Source organism: Rutilus rutilus (assembly GCF_951802725.1).
Source record: "Rutilus rutilus genome assembly, chromosome: 16".
NCBI classification, from domain to species: domain Eukaryota; kingdom Metazoa; phylum Chordata; class Actinopteri; order Cypriniformes; family Leuciscidae; genus Rutilus; species Rutilus rutilus.
In genome coordinates, this window is record NC_140224.1 from 19,705,886 (window position 1) to 19,719,538 (window position 13,653).

At 37.7% G+C, this 13,653-nt stretch overlaps 1 protein-coding gene across 2 annotated transcripts; it reads right to left on the minus strand.

The window, feature by feature from the left end:
* Positions 1-289: 289 nt before the first annotated feature.
* Positions 290-12,865, minus strand: usp42 (ubiquitin specific peptidase 42). Of its 2 annotated transcripts, none has more exons than XM_084434686.1 (19): positions 12,741-12,865; positions 10,843-11,093; positions 10,506-10,715; positions 10,309-10,419; positions 9,878-9,977; positions 9,675-9,742; positions 9,408-9,478; positions 9,240-9,322; positions 8,862-8,973; positions 7,526-7,666; positions 7,337-7,437; positions 7,077-7,230; positions 6,337-6,969; positions 6,127-6,221; positions 4,778-5,710; positions 4,303-4,562; positions 2,408-2,577; positions 1,508-1,558; positions 290-1,380 (listed from the first exon to the last, which is right to left on the minus strand). In XM_084434686.1, exons 2-18 carry the CDS (start codon positions 11,081-11,083, stop codon positions 1,538-1,540), a joined length of 3,504 nt encoding a protein of 1,167 aa, XP_084290812.1. In that variant the 5' UTR covers positions 11,084-11,093; positions 12,741-12,865; the 3' UTR covers positions 290-1,380; positions 1,508-1,537. The 2 variants fall into 2 exon arrangements, with proteins under 2 accessions (XP_084290812.1, XP_084290813.1); XM_084434687.1 differs by lacking the exon at positions 12,741-12,865 and adding an exon at positions 12,028-12,439.
* Positions 12,866-13,653: the final 788 nt, after the last annotated feature.

The following is a 13,653-nucleotide window of genomic DNA, read 5'->3' on the forward strand; positions in this document are numbered from 1 at the left end:
TCTTGCATTAGTTTAGTAGCAATAAGATTAAAAGTTTTGCATGTTATTGCTTTGCAAGTACTGTGCACTCTAATCTATTTATGATTTGTGTGGTTTTATAGTAAGCTGCTTTCAGCATAAAGCATTACTGTACTGAGAAGTAAATAAATTATGAATGAAATAGCATGGTTTGCTGGTGTATAGGGTAGATGTAAAATGTCTTAATAAGCTATGACTGCGTTGTATGTAGCTAAAACAAAAACCACAGCACCTTAATATCAATCGAAACGTTTGTCACACAAAACAGAAATCCCACAAGTCATTCTTTATGTGTAAAAAGGAAACCCCATCTTTTACAAAACCAAACACTTCTCATCGTCACATACATGTTCATTCACTCCAACAAAATATTGTAAACGTAGTGAGAGAAAATATTACAATTTCAGACATTAAGGCTGTTTCCTCTCACTCAACATATTGTACACTGTATACATTTACTTTGACATGCTACAGTCAAATGAAGAAGCTGAATATAACCATTGTCACGTCTTTTTCATTTTGCTGAAGGAAAAAAATAAACACGTCGACAGACATTCAGAGAACATGGTCTACATTACGAGTGGCTTTACAGAAAGTGTCTCTATTGAACTCCTGATACAGGACCAAAAACAAACAACTGATAGTACAGTTCAACTTAAATTCACAGTATTATCATGACTAAAATCAAAGTGGATTCAAGAAAACTAAACAGCGAGAATTAAAAACAAAAAAGATGCAATGAACTTGCATTCTAGATAGGTGTGATTGAGGAATTTCAGAGAGTAATACAGTGAGATGCTTAAAAAAAGGAGAGGTACAAGAGACAGCAAAGCAAACATCTTATGTCCTCAAGTGTGTCCAGGTTAACTGTGATGTAAGTGCACATGTAGCAATAGCAAAGGCTGCTCCTTTGAGACAGTTCTCTCAACAGATATGTGAAAATGGTGACATCATAACTTGAAGTCAAAAGACAAGCAGTCTTTCTCCGCCGATGCAGCATATAAATGTTCTTGTCGTTCCCAGGTTAGTATCCTTAAAGGGAGCGCTTGTCTCATCTTCACAAGTGAGAAAATCCTGAGTCTGTATGTCTGAGCAGCAATTCTGATGTTAAGCTCCAGGCTTTTTTCTTTTTTAATCGCATATATTAACTTTATATATAATTTGTTTTTCGTGATCAAAGTTCTTTTATGTACAGTGTACTAAAAAATCCATAGCCTTAAAAATAAAAAGACAAAATAATGCAACTTTAAAAATCGTTTCGTGGTAAAAATACAGTATGTTTTAAACGTTAAGCACCAATGTCAGGAACTTTAGCTGTAGATTTCCTGTCTTTCACATGCTTGCATGGGTGGTTTCCAGAGTCTTAAACAAAACAAAAAAACAAAAAACAGAAAGGGAACGAGACAATTAGAGATGAGCTTATTTTGTACAAACTCTTACACAAGTAAAAAAACCAAAAAAAAAACCAATTGTTCAAACAATTTCTTACCTTAAGTGTGATCAAGAAATCAATTTCCCTTTAATGTGGACGTGTGACTTCCTGTGAAAACCAGAGATCAGTCAGATTTGTAAAAAGAAAAAAAAGAAAATACATATATATACACACACATATCTATCTATCTATCTATCTATCTATCTATCTATCTATCTATCTATCTATCTATCTATATATTTTTTATATTTAATTAATATTTAAATATACATTTTACAAATACTATAATTACTTTAAGATTATTACATTTATTACAATGTTATTCTTTTTAAAAAACTATTTTTTATTAAGGCTACATTTGCTAAAGCCCCTTTCACACAGCGCTTTGAACCCGGGAAATTGCCGGCAAATTGCCAGAGTGCCTTCTGTGTGAACGCAAACACGACCCGGGATTGATGCCGGGATCGATGCCGTGTTGGGGACCTAGTAACATTGCCGTGTTCAGTCCCGGAACGCGCGCTGTGTGAACAAAAGCCGTAATATTGCCGTGTCGTAGTGATGACGCTGAAGCCGGGATCGTTCGCAAGCTGTCAAACGGTACGTAAAGCACAAGTTTATGATCGAATCAGAGAAAAAAAATGCACAAGCGTGGTTTCTCTCTCTTTCTCTCTCTGCGAGAGATCGCAGCTCATAAGCAAACTTAAGAGATTACAACTTTACAAGTCACATCGATGTCACGTGTCTTTACGGCATTTTTACGGGTTGTGTGTGAACGCACTCTCTGATTCCGGAAAATCACTGGCAGTGTGAATGAACCAAAATCAAACGAACCCGGGTCAAATCCCGGGTCACTTTATCCGTGTATTTTCCGGAATCTCTGTGTGAAAGGGGCTTTAGAATACTGTATTTTTGTGTTTGAGTTATCATAAAATGTCCTCTCAGACAGAGTCTACTCACTTCAACATCTGAAAGGGTCCTGTGATAGACACCGTCTACATCTCCATGTCCATTTGAGAGTGTCTTTGTGCTGTTGACAGTGGTAGCATGAACAAAATGTTTGTATTTCACATCTTTTTCTATCCCTGTATGACAAAGATCAGGTTCACTTCCACTGTAACAGCCATTAGCTGAAAAAAAAAAAAAACATTTGCACAAAGAACATTAGTTCATTTTTTTTCCCAAATGACATTTATGTAAAGTCATGCCAAGATCAAAAGTGTACGTGTGTGACAGGATGTATGTGAGGCTGGAGAGGGTTTCTGAGAAAAAATTATTGTAAATTGTAGTCAATCACTAGCAAACCAATTGAACCAAAGAGATGCTGAACGCATCAGAGCCTACCGGAACATTACAGTCAGCACAAGTCATCTATCTGAAAGAGACTGCTCAATTTGGACCCATGCAATGTCAAAAGTCAAGAAGCCTCTGCTCTCAAAAATAATCGAAATCACAAAAGAGGTTTACCAAACACCAGGTGAACATTGTACTCATGAAGGACACACATAGAGCTGATATTTGCCATTTCTGCATTTAACCAGATAAATCATATTACTCAAAAGGCCCTGTTTGTATAATAATAATAATAATAATAATAATAATAATGCATATCTTAAAAAAGAATTTTTATGGCAAATAAAGACAGCATATTAAGTGATTAATTTAAATATTTCAAAGAAAATGAAGCACCTCACTTACAATTACAATTATCATTACTGCAAAGTAATGCAAAATGTAAATGTTATAAAATTGTATATTTAAATTGTACTTAGCAGTGTTTATTCAAAGAAGAAAAAATGAAAAATGCATCTCTAAGATTTAAGAATAATGACAACAACATTAATAATAATAATAATAATAATAATAATAACCATTGGGGAAAATGGGAATCCACAAAAACCTTTATATTAATTGCAATGATAAATTTGGGGAAAATGTTTAGTTGTCATAAAAACAACTTTTCTTTGTTCTCTTCTGAATTAGGCACTAAATGTGACCCGAATGTGTAAAAAAGTTCCAATCAGAAGTATGCTTCACATGTACACTTATCTGATGCTCAATAGACAAATGTTTAAGCACAATTTACAGTATTTGTTATCAATGTCAAAACCAGATGCCTAAGCTATTAACAATAGGGGCTTTTACACCGGAGGAACCTTTTCATAGTTCCTGCTGGAACTACTGGCAGAAGTTCCCGGATTTTGGCGTGTTCGCACTGCAGGAACTAGGAACGATTTTAGTTCTAGGAACTCCTTTTGGAGGAATTAATTTAGCTCCTACTTCAGAGTAGGGTCTTCCAGTGACGTTAGTATACGCTGATTGGCCGAACGTACTCGAAACACCAGCACTCGCCATTTTTAAAAAGTCTGTGTAAACATACAGATTATAGCCTATATATTTATTCCACAAACTAACACTACGAACATAGAAAACAGTGATAGATGGACCTCTCAACCTTTACACCAAGGAGAAAATCCAACACAACTTTGAGGGGTCCTAGAGAAACATGATTATGTATTTCTGCTCAGCTAGCAGCACTGGACATCAACCACATGGCATACGCTAATAATACCTTTTCATATACTGTCTACTTTCTAAGTATACCAGTTCTATCTAATAGCGTTAGACAGATCGTAAACTAATGAAGACGGAGGATGTAATTGCTGTGTGCTCAGTCGTTCTCAACTCCCTCAAAATAAAGGTCACAACAACAAGCGCAACTTACGTCACTTAAGAGTTCCTATGGTGCGAATGCAACCAGAAAAACGTCCCTAGGGGAAACATTAGTTCTCGGGGAACCACTCTGGTGGCTAGTTCCTAGAACTACCCGGTGCGAAAGCCCCTAAATAATGCACCTTTTTGTCCATTGAGCTGTTGCTGGTCCTCCATATGGTCTCGGTGGACGTTGTTGAGAGACTCAGAGCTGTGGTGCTGACTTCCTCTCTCTGCACCATTCCTAGCTCTAGTATCATGCTCTTCCCGCCTCAGAGCGATGTCTCTCCCAGTGTGTGGCCTCTCCTCATCCTCCCTCCTCCTCTTTTTCTTTTTCTTCTTCTTCTTATGTCTCTTGGAGCTGCTATCCTCATTTCCCTCTGATGGATCCCTCTCTGAGTGCCTGTAAGCAGAAAGTCACAATGATCAACTAGTCTTTTTATAGTTATTATTATTATTATTATTATTATATAATGAGGGAAAAAAAGATTTTAAAAAGGAAATTAAAAAGATTTTAAAATTATTATCATTTAAAATTTTAAGTAGGTGCATTTTCAAAACATTGACTAAATCAATAGATCGGAAATCAAAAGAAAGGAGTAGCAAAGTATGACTCGCCTGTGTTTGTCTTTGTTTCTCTTTTTCTTCTTAGATTTCTTCGCTCTGCATTCATCAGAACTTTCTCTTGCATCAAGCGACGGACTCCGTTTCCGCTTGTTTTGTCCGGACAGTGGGCTGAGAGAGCGGGAAGATGAGGGTCTGCTTTTTGAACTGTTCACTGTATGGGCCGTTCTTCCATGGGCACCTTCCACCCCACGATTGCTGTGACTGGAATATCCATCCCTGTTATGGTGTCCAGAAGGACGATAAGATTCACCCACAAACCTCCTATCTCTACTCCAGTTGCGTTCCTCTCTGGGTCTTCTTTGGGAGTGGTGGTGCTGCCTACGATGGTGTGAGAATCTGTCCCAGTGTCTCTCTACCTCACGATCTCTGTGATGCCGGTCTCTACTGGAGGAGCGCTCTCTGATGGGACGGCTATCTCGATGACTGTACCCATAGCGGCTCCGGCTTCTTTCGCTGTATTCCCTGTGGTGCCTGTACCGGTCCCTGTCCTTCAGGGGTGAAGAAAAGTGTGGCCGCTCTGAAATTTTATTCCCGTCCTCACCCACCCTCTGTCCATCTCCAGAGCCAAACTTGTCAAAGTGTGATGGTTTTGACTCTTTGCTTTCCCCTTCACTGCACCTGAACACCTCCTTTAACCTGTGTGGACTTGTGTGACCATCACCGATATGGAGGTTGAGACTGTTGTTGGCCTGATGGTCTGACGTGCCAGCCGCTGTATGGGTGGCATGGCTCGGAATCGACTCAACTTTTGAAGCTGTCTGGCAATGAAGGTCAGTGTCTGCAGTCTTTGAGACCAATGAGGCATTAGATGAAGGTGCAGACTCTACATGCACTCCAGACTGAGATAAAGCGTCCGAAGGAGGGTTCATCCTTTTGTTTGAAGGTGAGGAGCATGGTTGGTCATCAGTACTCGGCGGTTTGGAACTGTTGTATGAATAAAGAAAACCCAAAGAAAGTTAATTCCATCAGAAACTTGATAATATTAAAAACAAATAGTCAGTGATTTAGCAATATTACAATTTTTGCTGATACAATTAATTTACGTTGTGGCCGATAACTGATAAATGGCCGATATTTAAATTTCATAGTATTTATCTAAAATTTAAATTAAAATGTAATTCTACAGGCAGTGTTATTGTTAGCTAAAATGAAAACTTAAAAATCATATTCTTTAATGTAACAAAAGCTGATTAAATATTAGATGAAAAACTTAAATTGGCAAAAAATGACAAAAACGGAAATGACAAAAGCACTAATTACTAAAACAAACTAACATTAAATATGACTATAATAACCATGGCTACAAGTGAATTTATGCATCACAACTGTGCACATCTCACCTTGATTCACTGTTTTCACATTTTAAGCTGAATTGCAGTCCTGAACTATCAGACGCATTAGAAATCTGGGATGAAGAATGTGAAGTGCCCATAATCTAAAAATAATGATAAATAGAAATACTTCAATAAAGAAATATCCAGATTAAAATATGAAGCCTGTATAAATAACACACTGTAACATGCCACAAAATAAAAGTTGAATTTTTTTACCTTATCCGTATGATTAAAACCATTGGCTTTGGGAAGGCCATTCTGGGATTTATGAGCAGGTTCTGATCCACTTTCACACACATGAAAGCCATTAGATCCGTTTGTCTTCGAGGTAAGCTGAGGCAGTGAACTGGAATTGTGGGATTGGGCATCATCCTTTACCCCATTCCCATTGTTTATCACGGGAGCAAGATGAGGCTTAGCTAATCCATTCTCCAAGGCTCCAGCCTCTTGGTCGGATTCTTCAGATGATTCCTGACCATAAGGAACCAAGAAAGAAGCTCCAGAGTGAGTTCCATTGACCTGCTTGACCTGTGGGAAGCCTGAGGTAGACATTGAGGTGCTAGAGGATGTGGGCTGAGGGTGAGAGGCTGACGACAAAGAGCAATTAGGGCTTGACTGAGTCTGAGCAGGTCTCACAGGCTTGCCCTGACCAATGAGAAACGTCAACTTTGGCCTCTTGGATGAGTCAGGAATGCCCGTGGGCCGAACAAGCGAAGTAGAAGAGGACGCGGATGCAGAAGAGGATGTATGAGATAGGCCAGATCCTATTTTGGTCACACCACAGAAATTTCTTTTGGAGCAACCATGGTATTCTTTTGAAGAACCATTCCCATTAATGTATGACGAGTTCTGTAAAGTACACAAAAAAGTTACCAGGTGAAGAGAAGAAACAAACCTAGATGCTCAGTTCAGGGCTGATTTGTTGTTTGTCTGAATGTGTTACTGTCTTGCAGTACCTTGAGCATATGAGGTGGCAGCTGAGGACCAATGAAGGATGTGGAGGTGTACTGAGGCCCATTCATCTTGATTGGAATGGATGGTCGTGGAGATGACTGGCCTGGAGTATGGTTCATCTGGCTAAAGTCACTTCCATTTTTCACATCAGGTGACCTGAATTAAAATAGGCATTTTTCTGAAGAGACTTCTCAGAAACACCCTTCAGTCCCAGAAATATAAATGATCCATATGAATCATGAGAAGTGAATTAAACCTTTACCTAATGTAGAACAGTAAGTATGCTTGCTGATTAAGCACTGTTCTAATATCGCTGAGAGATACAGATGAGTCGTTCATCTGATACCACTGCCCATTGCTAGCCTAGAACAGAGGATCATATTATTTCAAACATAAATGACGTTGTAAGCACATAATAAAAGAGCATGCAGGTCAATACATGACAACTAACCTTAATGTAGCAGTAGTAGTGTCCAGCGTGGCAACTGAAACCAGAATGAACCAGCACAGCATATAGAGCATAGATTTGTGGCTCCCCATGAGACTGAGACATGAAAGACCGCAAATCTAGATACTCTGTGTATCTTACATCCTGTGAAGGAGGCATGAGAATGATACCAATTATGGCTGCCGAAGTTAATGCATTAACTGATGGCAATTTAATGCTGTTAAATTGTCAATTTAAACACATTGACCTAGTCCTATTATAGATCCTGCATCAAGGTGGCATCTCAAAAATATGGATGATTGTAGGGCTGTCATGATTCCTCGAATAAATTCAAGTCGTGTCGAGTAACCGGCAAAATACCGGAAGTGGCGCATTCCACAAACAAGTATCCATGAAACGCATTATTAGACCGTTTTCATAGGCTGCACAATGTACTAAAACCATTTAAAAACCATACTATAGTATAGTGCTACTGTGAATTCACAAAGGCTGTAATTCAGTTAAATAAATGCATGCGCTGCAGGATTAATATATGTGCTTTAATTACATGTGTGTAGGTTACGTGCATCTCAGAGCGGCTCCGTTCACAATAAATGCTGCTTCACATGAACTGTTATCATTTACATGCACGAAGCACGTCTCACACTCCATCTCTGAATATGCTGTGAGTTTGGGTTGCTTATAACGTTAATCTGGGAAAACAATGTGCGCTATTTCATCAGATTTGTAAGGTAAATCATTTATAAACCTGCGAACTGTTCATCGCTATTTCAAAATAAAAGTTTAAACCCTCGTTTGCATGTTTTGATGTTCTTGTTCAAGAAATGACAGTGGCTGTAGCATTTCTATTATCAAGAAGTGAACAAATATGAAAGATTAAGTGAACATTTTAATTAAATGTCATTTGGTCAATATTAAACAAGGTTTAGATCTGCTGAAAAATGTAACACCAGGCCGTTGGCACCCTCTGCGTGTCGTACATAAGATGATTGTTTATATTATTATGTGTATTATGCATTTTAGTATTATACAGTGTTGTTCTATAAAACCATATGATTACTTGCTTTTGATACTTTATTTGAACCAAATATTATTGCCTCATTGTTATTATGTCTTTTTAGTCATTTTAAAGGCTTAGGTCTTTGCGTAGGTCTATTTTTACTACCAAAAAAAAATAAAAAAAATAAATAAAACGGATTACTTGATTAATCGCCAAAATTATCGACTGATTACTCGATTACCAAAATAATCGTTAGTGACAGCCCTAGATCTAGTCATACCAGTTTGTCCAGGATCTTATGCATTTTCAGAATTATCTACTAAACTTTTGTGTTAGTACCTTTGTTATTTTTCCTCCATTAAAGTTGGTAAACCGCTTCAGTGAGACAGTGAGAACATTAGAACTGCGATGAATGGTGAATCTCTTTGATGCAGTAACCATTTTCTTACATCTACCAAGACAAAAGAGGATTACTGTAAACATGAGTGAAAGTGTAAAAATATAAACACAATACTATTCCACACTGACAAATTCCATAAAGGAAAAACAAAAATTGGTCAAAAGAGGTTAAAACTGAAAGAAGGCCCTTTTCAAGAGTGTGCAACACATGAATACAAATGTATGGTGAATGTATATGCAAAATTTAATTGTGGTTACATTTTTGGCAAATATAATGATGTGGTATTAATATGCACATAAAATGCAATAAAAACTTACTTGGAGCATTTATAAGCATTGTCCCCATCAAGTTGCTCAGGCTTAACAAATTGCTCAAATGCCTTTGTGAGTGTCTGAGCCGTCTGAAAATAAAGATACAAATTATCAAAACTCTAAAATTGAAGAAAACTTTCTTCAAGATAATTAATGACGAAAAGTTTCAGTCACCTTTATCTCCAGTGAAATATCCAGGAAAGGGTCAAAAGTATCCGAAACTGCTTTGCAATTCAAACATTTGACTGCGAAAAAAAGAAATGTGCATTAACAACTGTAGCAACAGATGGAGAAAGCTGGAACACAGATTCAATATTCCATCCTTCCACAAATTCTAAATTTAAAGATGCCTTTTTGTAGACAAATAGCAAGTGTAATTCAGAAAGGATAAAATTAAACGTATAAAACCAACTCACAACAAACGAGAATCTGATGACCTACCTCTGGATCTCAGATAACCCCCAAATATCTGATGTACAAAAGTGGTTGCCTGAGTTTGCCTGTCCAGTCTGACAAAAGGAAAATAATGCAGTATTGAACTGGATAAAGTTATGCAGTCATTACAGTTAATGAACTGATGGATGAGGAATGTTTGTTTCATGCCTTTTAAAACTGGCCAACAAAACTGCATTGTGTGAACTCACTTGTTTCCAGGGAGGCAGGACTTTTGCATAGCATCCACTGTGTACCTCAAGAACTCATGGGCATCTTCTTGGCTTCCAAATCTGAAATGCTTTCCTATCCCTGAGGATAAGAACAAAAGGTCAGTGGACAATGCTATAAATACTTTAGCATTTAGAATGGTAAGACCATTCCTTAGAACTTAACTCCAACGCAAAAAACACTGTGGCTATTTGAATTTTTTTTTAAGGAACGATTTAACCTTGATAATGATGCTTCCTTAACACTCAACTCTTATCTAGCATTAATTGTGTTCTGAGACCATATTTGGAATTGTACATTTTTGGAGTTTGTTTTTTATGTAGCACTTTAAAAGTACATTTAGCAGGCAAATAGTAATTTTGTCAGAAGATGTCAAACGATTGTCAAAGCAAATGTTAATCTTAGCACTCACGTTTCAATTCATTAAGAACACTAATGGGCTTTATGACATTTCCAGAGTTGGCGAACACTTGGATGATGTGATTCTGCATGGTACACATCATGCAAAACCCAGGCTCATGACCTGCGTGGAAAGAAAAAGCATGTACAACATCAGAACAAACTTACAACAAGTATTACATGCAATCTTGAAAAATCTTTCACACTTACATGTTTTGGAATGCTCTCTGGTCAGCATGTAGTTGGCAAGGGGAGCCGTGTAGGTCAGACACTGCAGGGTAGAGTTCAGGAAACATGTGTTGCCCAGGTTATGGAGACCTGCTCCAATGCGGTGGCCCTGGTTCCATTTCAAGCAGAGCCGCTCTGGGGAAAACAGGACCTTTTGAGGAAGAGCAATGCCATCCCCACTGTTCATCACCACTGCATGATACAAAAGAAGAAAAACAGACATACATTACACATCAAGAATACAACATAACCTATTGTTGTATTTTAAAAGCGGTGCTACGGCAGCATTTTAACATCAACAGTAAAGGCAAGCACTTGCCTTGCTCTCTGGGCCTTTCGACTTGGAGTGCTGTGTTATTACTACCATTCACAGTCGCTCCAATGGTCGGGGCCATACAGGCAGTCTTGGCTCTTGAAAGCTCAGTGGCAGAAGGGCCAACACTCCAGCTCGAACTACTGCTCTCCATGTCTCTCGAGGAGAAAGGTGTCAGGGAGCTGGAGTGCTTGCACCGCACTGACTCCAGGTCAGATTTCTCTGGAGGTTTGTCAACTATGGTCATTATTCATTTTCTGTGAAAAAAACAGACATGTGTGTCAACTCAATCATTTTTTGACAAGAAAGGCAGATTTTGCATTTGAATTTGTGCCTTTTAAAACCACTTCACGTGCACATAAAGCTAGTCTTAGTGTCAAATGCAACAGGTAGGCTACCTGAAAGGAAAGCAAATCTAATCACTCACTAGCAAAAAGTTGCTTTGCTACTGAGATGTGAATCTCTCTAAAGTGTTAACTGCTGACTTTACCTTTCTCTAATAAAATATATAGTTTTAAACAAACAGATATATTCAATCAAACTAATGTCAAACGTGTAACACATTTTAAACAGGTTAGAACAATAAAATAATCAATTGACCAAATATACATCAATCGTTAATGTAACAGTACACTTAGTAAATGCGTGTTACTATGTATTATATAATTACTGTAATCTTTTGGCTCAGTTTACGTTTCTTGATCAAATATTGCCTTTCAGGACCGTGACTTTTTTGCCAGCGTTTAAAGTCTATATTGTTTAAATCAATATCAACATAAAAACTACACCACTTTGTGAAAAAAAGACAGATAACTTCGTAATAAGTAAATGCTTTGCAAAAAGACCCAAAGTCACTAGGAAAGCGTAAAAGACAACGAGTTAAATGTCTGTGAGACATCGCGCCAAAGTGAAAGTACCACAAACATAAGTGAACGCTGAATTTCAAACACACTACTCGGCCCTTATTACGCAAAACAATGATCTAACGTTATATTTATTTCCTTGTGGACAGTCAATCAAGCATTGATCGAATAAGCTAACTATATATTGGTGTAGTAGCCGGTGTGTGTCGATCTATTGAGCTGAGCGTCAGAATGGGCCCGTGGCCTTGGCTAGTACATGATAGCTACAGTTAACAGTAAACTCTCGTATCAACACATTCCACGATAAAACCACAGCAAATGTGTGTACCTTCAATTAAGCCGTCAGACTCTACGACACTCAAAACACAGTTTAACAACTACAGTGGCTGTTCCGTGTGTGATTTTGTATGAGGAAATGATCCTGTAATACACACTCTCTCCGCACGTCCACCAACTGTTATCTAGCGTGCTCGGCTAAAGGCTTCGAATGCGAGTTAGGCCTCTGCCGCACGCTATTTAAACACGAAATGCTAACAATAAATGTATTTTTTCGTATTATTTAAAGCATGTAAAATGCCTGTGAGTGAAATTTGAATGGCTAGCTGCCTTTTTTATTGGCGCGAGAAGTTCTGACTGATTTAAAGACCGCTGTGTTGTAGCTACAAACGCCATGGTAACGGCTAAACGTAACAATACCGATGGAAGGCGGCATGAACATGGTCACGCACTTCCAGAAGCCTGTCTGTGAATAAAGATAATATTGATATATGTGGTGTGTCCCTTCACAAACATCAACAACACAAAATAACACATTTTAATTAGCTAAAATTCGACTTTAATCGGAAACAGGTATAAAGGAGGGGCATGGTATTTAAAATTCACCGGTGCCGTGGCCGAGAAGGCAACGCCGCCGTAAGACTCATTGCGAAACCCGGTGTTTTCAATTTCGTGCCACGCAATAAACGCAACCACACAACGCGCGCTCTCCAAAAATAACCTGCAACATTCATACATCATATCCAATTCAAATAATGCACGTACCTGCAAATTTATGATTAATTTAAATGAGTTCATCCATTCTAAAATCCAAAGAGCGTCCGGCGGTGAACAATGACGTAGTTTCCCCACGGGTCCATCCGGGTACTTTCGTAATGTCAGCCAACCCAGTGTTGTGTGGATGTGGCCTTACTGAAGGGCCGTCAAAACAGTTGAATATCTTTGTTGCTGTCAACTCGTCGACAAGGAAAGCAATACCACTTTTACAACATCGCTTTAAGCAGTTCCCGTGGATACATGATGAGAAGCAGTGTTTCGTACACATGTATAATATTGTAGAGGCATATTTTAATGTCTAAAAGTGGGTAATGCGTGGTGGTGGATCGTACGGTAGGCTATGGCATATCAACATCTATTCCTTTTTTCTTATGCAAACCTCATTGTATGTTAAAGTAAGTTAAAGTTAACAGTTTGTAAACATTACTATATTTAATGTTTTTGAAAGAAGTCTATTATGCTCATAAAGCCTGCATTTATTTGATCAAAATTAAAAATTTGATCAAAATTGTAATAATATTTATGATATGACTGTTTTTTTAATCAAATAAATGCAGGCTTGAGCATAAGAGACTACAGAAGAAAAAAAACAGTAGTATTGTGAAACATTATTACAATTTAAAATAATGGTTTTCCATTTGAATATATTTTAAAATATAATTTATTTCTGTGATGCAAAGCTTAATTTTCATCAGTCATTACTCCAGTCTTCAGTGTCCAGTGATCCTTCATAAATCATTCTAATATGTTGATTTATTATCAATGTTGGAAACAGTTGTGCTGAATATTTTGTTATATCCCGTGATACTTTTGTCATGATTCTTTGATGAATAAAAAGTAAAAAAAAAGAACAACATTTATTTAAAATAGAAATTTCTGTTACAAATATACACTACTGTTC

Excerpts from the sequence above, each read along its gene's own strand:
- usp42 (XM_084434686.1), bottom strand. The coding sequence starts at position 11,083 with ATGACCATAGTTGACAAACCTCCAGAGAAATCTGACCTGGAGTCAGTG. Across the intron at positions 10,716-10,842 it reads CGAAAGGCCCAGAGAGCAAG|TGGTGATGAACAGTGGGGAT; the intron begins GCAAGTGCTTGC and ends TGTATCATGCAG. Across the intron at positions 6,222-6,336 it reads GTTTTAATCATACGGATAAG|ATTATGGGCACTTCACATTC; the intron begins GTAAAAAAATTC and ends CATTATTTTTAG.